The 7,500-nt window shown below is 41.5% G+C and overlaps 1 protein-coding gene across 1 annotated transcript in view; it reads right to left on the bottom strand.

Moving 5' to 3' along the window:
• Positions 1–7,500, bottom strand: part of LOC122792418 (trichohyalin-like) — a 261,589-nt gene that overhangs the window by 34,127 nt on the left and 219,962 nt on the right. Inside the window, exon 21 of the mRNA XM_044060207.1 lies at positions 6,629–6,781. Coding sequence (XP_043916142.1) covers positions 6,629–6,781 — 153 coding nt within the window. The remainder of the gene's footprint in view (positions 1–6,628; positions 6,782–7,500) is intronic.

Here is a 7,500-nt window from a genome sequence, read left to right as displayed (position 1 = left end):
TTTGTTTACTGTGTACCCTAGGCACATTAGCAATCTTTTTACAAACGCCAGATGCTGTAGAAGAATGTCCTTGCTCTCTGCTTGAATAAGGCAGTTGTCCAAGTAGGGATATATCTGAATTCCTTTTTGTCTGCAAAATGCAATTACTGGTGCCAGGCATTTTGTGAAGACCCTGGCGCAGTAGATACGCCAAAGGGCAGTGCAGAGAATTTGTAATGCATTGAGCCTGCTATGAATCTGAGGTATCTTCTGCAAGACTGTCTGATTGGGACATGCAGGTATGCCTCCTTGAGGTCCAAAGTAACTAGCCAGGCCTTCTTGGCCAGCATGGGCAGAAGTTGCTGTAGTGTTAACATTTTGAATTTTGGAACATCCAGGAAAGTATTTAGGATTGACAGGTCCAGTATTGGTCTCCAGGCTTTGTCCTTTCTGGGTACTAAGAAAAGTCTTGTAAAATCCTTGTCCCTGTTCTTGCTATGAAACTTTTTGAATAGCTCCCATGTCCATAAGAGCAGCAATCTGTTTTTGTGCTTCTGCCAATTGGTTTTGTGGCAGGTCTGGCATACCTTCTGGTTTTGGAAGCGTGTGGAAGTGGAACCTGTAACCCTGAGAAACAATATTCAGCACCCATTGGTCCTGGGTGATCATGTGCCAATTTTTTGAGAAAAGTGCTAGCTTTCCCCCTAGGGGAGCTGTCAAAAGGTAAGTGCTTGGCATTGGAAGACGGAAGTCATTGAGACTGTTTCCTATAAGGTTGTGATTTGTCTTCCCCTCCTTTGGGGGCTGAAACACCCCATTGTTTAGGTCTGTAGGAGCCTTGGGGCTGAGATCAGCCTCTTGGGCGCCTGTATCTGCCTCTTTGTGGCCTGTCCGACACTGGAACGGACCAATTTTTTGAAGGCAAGTTTCTGCTAAATCTAGGTGGTTGAACCTGTAAGAAATATTTCACTGTCTGCATTGACTTTGCTTTATCCTCCATTTTCTTTAACACCTCTTCTGCCTTAACACCAAACAAAGTATCATGCTGTAATGGAGCATCCAATAATTTTACTTTAACATGGTCAGGTAAACTTTGTTCTTTCAACCAAACATGCCTTCGAATAACACAGCCTGTAACTGCGGCTCCACAAGAAGCCTCTAATGAATCAAAACCACATTGCAGAGTATGCTTTCCCACTTGTTCAACTGCATGCAATAAATCCTGCATTTCCTTGCTGTCAGGACTTTCTGTATTTGAAACCATTTTCTGTTTTAGCAATGGCATGAGGTATTGTTGATATTTAAGCATGTGAAACTGGCAGTTTAAAGCTCTTACAGCTAAGGTAGCAGAAGTGTAAACTTTTTTCCCCCCATCTGTCCAGAGCTCTGGAATCCCTATCCGAGGGGACAGGATTTTTAGCAGTGGAAGCCTTAACCCCTTTAGGACCTTGAGAAATTGTTTCTGGGTCTGCAGTGGGGTTTTTGTAAAGAAATTTATGAGAGACAGGGACCCTATAGTATCTGTCTGGCTTGACTGGTGCAGGGGGGTAAAGAATCAGGAGACAGACTGGATTCAGAAAAAACATCATCAACAATATCAAGCACAGGGGGGATAGCCAGGGGCCTGTGCTGAGGCAATAAAAGGAAGTCTCTGAGCCTTTTCTTGGATTCTGAATAATCCTGACTCTCCAAATGGAAATGCTCCCTCATGGTGTGCAGGGTTTCCCCAAAAGAATAATCCTCAGGCGGAGAGGCTGAAGGTATTTACTCTTCTGCATACGAGTCCTCATAGGGAGGGAGAGAATATCCCTGATCAGAAGAGGAATCAGAGGAAATGGAAACCTGGTCAGAGGAATCATAGTTAGTGTCTTGCCTAGGCCTTTTGTCAGGAGGGGGATGGGAACTCCTGATTAAAGTAATTAGGTCTTCGGCCATTTTAAGCATCTGTTTCTTTAGCATGGATGACTGTTCTGGAGAATACTGTACTTGTTTCCTTGTCTTTAATGGTGTTTTTGACTTTGCCTTTGCTGCTGTAGTGGGCTTAACTGTAAGCTGTGAAGGTCTGAAAACACCCTCAGAAGCCGATGCCTGCTCAGCAGCTCCGGACCCATCTGAAGGAATAGTTTCCATAGGCCCAATACCTTGAGTTTCCACAGGCCTCGGTGTCTCCACATGGCTGTCAGTTACGGCCTGTGGCTCTGAGGTAGCGGGTGTCAGGGGCTGCGAAAGCGCCTCACTGAGAACCGGCGACTGGCCTAGAAGAGGCTTCGTCGTCGGTTTTGGATCTCGGATGCTTGTCCTTTTCTTTGTCTTTGCGTTTTTTATAAATTCCGGTCGTCAGTTGTTCCGAAGGCATTATGTAATTAAACCTTTGGCCAAAGTAATGTAAAGCAAAATCAAACCGACGTTTAATAGTGCGTTTATTGAATCTAGCACAAAACCGACAACTAGTAACGTCGTGGTCAGTGCCTAGGCAAGGAATACACTAAGAGTGAAAGTCCTTATGAGGTATTTGCTTCCCACAAGAAATACAATTATTAACTTTTACTGACATCGGTCTGGAGCAAGAAAAAGTTTCCCCAACGGGGCACTTAGCTTTATTGAAGACTTCGGTTCTGAAACTCAATTTTGAAAATCTCAGGAGTCGGCCGACCGGCACTTGCGAACTGCTTTTGCTTCGGGAACCGCACGGCAAGAAAGACTGAAGAAAATGGCGTCAGTTGCAACTTTTATACCCCTGGCGCACTGACGTCAGGGAAGAGGCGACAGCAACCGATGCCGGACCAAGACTTTGGAACTCGGGCCGACTGCGGGTTGCCTGCCAGCAGGATAACCCAAGTAATGACTGCAACAGTGAAACACAATGAACATCATGGGAGATAGATGCTCCACACCAGTGGTCACCCCCTCATTGGTCAGGTCTGACCATAAGCACATCACCCTTGACATCCACATCCCACCCCCACCCCCCAGTAAGGAAACCTCCTTAAAAAACCTCTCCAAAGCCAACTTCATGCTACTGAAGTCAGAAGTGACAAACTTCACAACACCCACGCAGACATGATCTGGAAGTTCGACTGCAGAATCCTACACTAAGGCTATGTACGAGCACATCCACTCGTGCATGAATCGTGCCATCCCAAATAGAACCAAGATGCTCTTCTCCAAAAAAAGGACGCCAATCTGGTGGTCCCCTGCTATAAACAAACTATACAACAGAAGGAAGAAACTGTTGCAGAAAAGAGGAAAATCCTAGGATGCAAAAAACTCCCCCACCAGCCTCAGTAAGAAGATGAGATCCCTCATAAAATCCTCAAAAGCTAGTTACGAAAAAAAAATTGCCAAAGATTCCAAAGACAACCACAAGGCATTCTATAGTTATGTCAAGAATCTAAATGGCAATGCTCAGATCTGCTCTGAGCTACAACAGAATGGCATTAAATATACTGATCCCAAGGATATTGCCAATATCTTGGCAGATTGATTTAGTGCCAACTTCACCCGCCTCTCACCCCCTAAAGGGTCCATCTCAATACCAAAAGATTGCCAAATTCCGATAATCACGGCCACACAGGTAGAAACCGCACTCTCCAAAGCTAAGAATACAGCATCCATGGGACCAGATGACATCCCAGGCTGTGTACTACATAACTACAAAATGAACTGGCACCTCACCTAAGTGTCATGTTTAATCATAGCCTCACCTCAGGCTTTCTGCCCACTGAGTGGTGCACAGCTACAGTTATCCTGCTCCACAAGGGAGGATCCTCCTTGGATCCTGGGAACTACTGTCCCATCAGTCTGACAAGCCTGATCTGCAAGGGCATGGAACGCATTATCATGGAACTTATAAAAAAAGACATTGGCAACCTTCAAACACTGGACCCCACCCAGTTTGGGTTTGTGAAGGGCCGATCTTGTCTCCTGAATCTGAATGACTTCTTCGAATCAGTCTCCAGAGCTGTGCACGAGGGTAAGGCGGTCCACACGGCCTATCTGGACCTCGCCAAAGCCTCCAACACCATCCCCCACTCTGGAATTATAGATAAACTTACTAAGCTGGGCATAAAACCCTATGTCACTCGATGGGTTGCCAACTGGCTTACTGACAGAACCCAGACTGTAAAAGTAGCCAACTCCAAATCCAGCTCCAGACAAGCGACAAGTGGAGTACCTCAGGGTTCAGTCCTGGGACCACTCTTGTTTGGCATCTATTTCTCTGAAGTACAGGCCAACACTAAGGGACTCCGGCTAACAAAGTTTGCAGATGACTGCAAACTGGGAGCCATTATTGAATCCCCAAATGATGTGGATATTCTACAAAAGGGCCTTACAGAAACAGATGCCTGGTGCCAGAGTCATGGGCTCAAGCTTAATGCCAAGAAATGTATAGTTATCCCCTTTGGAAAAAAACATACACCCATGAATTACCACATAGGTGGCAGGACACTAAACATTGAAAGTGTGATGAGAGACTTAGGGACACAGGTTGACAGTGGTCTCACTTTCGATAACCACATCACCACAACAGTCAAGAAATCCTTCTATGTGGCACACCTCATCACTAAGGGCTTTTCATCCAGAAAAAAGGAGGTCATTGTCCCACTGTACTCATCCCTCATTAGACCCATTATAGAGTATAATGCTCCATTTGGTATGTACCTCACAAGACATCTGCAACAGCTGGAAAGGCCACAGAAATACCTCACTAAAATAATCACAGGCCTAAAGCAGATGCCATATGCTGACCATCTAAAAAAACTCCAGCTATACTCTGTGGCATATCGTCTACTCAGAGGCGATCTCTGCTTAACATACAAGGCCATGTCAAACCCTGAGCTGTTGGACATGCTCCATTTAAAGAAATCCCAATCCCTCAGAGCCACACGCTCCAGGGATCTAAATCTTATCATCACAATGAACAAAACATGCTGGAGGGATAGGTTCCTGACCCAGAGACTCCCCATACTCTGGAATAGACTGCCCATACATGTCAAGCAGAGCGCCCCATTGGCCCTCTTCAAAAGGAACCTTGATGATTGGATGGGAGATAGGAAATTCACCCCAGGGATCATGTCAGTTGCCCTGCTAGACAGGGGCCCAAAGATGTAAATATTGTGGGAAGAAATATCCAGGGAATTGTTATGGCTAGGCTTGCATAGGCCTTAGAGCCGATAGCCTAGTACCAACATATGAACCTATGAACCTATATATATATATATATATATATATATATATATATATATACACACATATATATACACACACACACACACACACACACACACACACACACACACATATATTTATATATATATGTATTTATATATTTATATATATATGTATATTTATATATATATTATACATATTAGAAATACTATATCATCGGCATAAAACAGATAAAACAATGAGTGGATATTTGCCAAAACTCATCTTTTTGGCAGGGAACAAAGCCCACCATACCTTTAAAACCTTCTTACTTAATATAAACATTGACCAAAAAATATCAAATAGCTGCAGAGCCATAGCTAGTTCATGTCATGTGCAGGGCTGGACTCTGATCGGGTGCCCCAACTCCTCAACTTTTCATTTAAAGAACAAAAAAGTCCATTCCATTCAACTGGCACGACGAGCCAAATGCAATCCCCTTCCCTGTATCCACCAAGAGAAGCTCCATTACATGGCCCCTAACCATGCATTATGCTCTTCAATGAAAGAGTAAACTAATAATAATAATAATATTATTAATAATAATTATAAAACACTTAACTATTATTTTTATAAAACTGTAGAAAGTCTCTGGCTATAATCAGCTTGCTAAGTTTTTCCACTATGACAGATTTAGTAAACTCATCCACCTTAATGCAAAACAACCCCTTCCCCCAAAAATTGTGGGAGCAAATGTTACTTAACACACCACTTATGTCACATAAAACAGAAAAACAGATTTTAGATTTTGTAGCATAATATTCCTACCCACATTATGTGCAACAAGCAAGTAAAGATGTTCCCAAGCCCTTGCAATTTAAGCAGCACATCTCACTTAGGATACTTATTTGAAGGATTAGCCAAATAAAAAAATGCAGTTTATTCATTTGTCACCCAAGTAAGTAAACTGGCCATTCTCAATTAAATACAGCGAAGCTTTGAATCCCTGAAATACTGGAGAAAACATGTCATTCAGGTAAGCAAAATCGTTCTGTATCCTGCAGCTACAAAATACCACTAACAAAATAAAACAAGTTTTTAACTAATAAAAATTACTGCATCATTCCAATCACAGAATAATCATGTGGAAATGTTTACTACTTTCGATGCACTAATGTCACTACACCTTCTGAAATGCCAAATGAAAAATATGAAAATTTAAAAATGAACCACTCCCAAACATGTCCTATTGTATGTTACACACAAAAGAAATCCCTGCAGTTTCTTGATGTAATATACAGACTACATCATCCAACACAAAAAAATTAAAATGAAAAACAGATATTAAAGCATCTTAGTTTTTAGAAAAATGGTAAAATAAAAAAAAAAGTTCTACAACAGGTAAAATGGTAAAGGAACAGCAGACAGCATTTTGCACTATACTAAAAGGAACTGGATTAAAAAAAATGCTTCTATTGTACTAGTACAAACTGCAGCTTACCTGACTACGAATCACTTCTGGGATTTCCTCAACCTCATGTTTCTCTTCAGTTTCTTCAGAAACATGGGAGGGAGACTTTCTTTCAGCTTGGATTCTTCTCTTTGCAAGTTTATCTTCAAGACTTCGCTTTGCAGATTTAACAATCTTCTCCATCTTAACACAATACAAAGTGTACATAAACATGAAAAGAGATTCAACAAAACTGATGAGGACGAGCAATTTATTTAATATAAAACTTATCATAAATAAGACAATAGATTTCTGTGCCCTAATATGCCAACATAAAGCACAATCAGAAAGCAAGTAAAGTATCTCTTGAGACTTCGCAAGCATAGCAGCAAGATTGCCTTTAAATACTTAATACTTATCTGCAGATTTAACAAAATAAAATCAATAAGCAATTTCATTTGTTTGTTTGTTTGTTGACCACATAAGTGAATTGGTGATTTTCAGACACGCTTGATCTAAAACCTATGCCAGAACAGTAGGTGTAAATGCACAGTATATGTGGGCAGTTTATCGTACCAATCAGAACGTGTCTAATAACTGTCCATCTCCACGTGCTTCGTTATAGTCAGACATTTTTATCAATGCAGGGCCCATACATCAACATGCATTACTGAGCTTACATCCTGGGCACTAAAACAAGTAAGATGAATGGGAAACATACATCATTTAAATTGCAAATATTTAATGAACATTTAGAAGCTGTGCTTGGTGAAATACAGTTCCACTGAACTAAAGGTTAGTTTTGGGAATATATCATATCAAAAATTTTTTCAAAAAAAAATATAATCCCCTTAGACTGGAAAACCTTAAAAACTTACAAGATGCTGTCCTCTCCCATTCATACATTTTTAAAAAACGATTGT

Source organism: Protopterus annectens, chromosome 1.part2, assembly GCF_019279795.1.
Source record: "Protopterus annectens isolate FY-2018-M chromosome 1.part2, PAN1.0, whole genome shotgun sequence".
Classification (NCBI taxonomy): Eukaryota; Metazoa; Chordata; order Ceratodontiformes; family Protopteridae; genus Protopterus; species Protopterus annectens.
The sequence above is the reverse complement of the archived record's forward strand: the minus strand, read 5'-3'. Positions and strand labels throughout refer to the sequence as shown.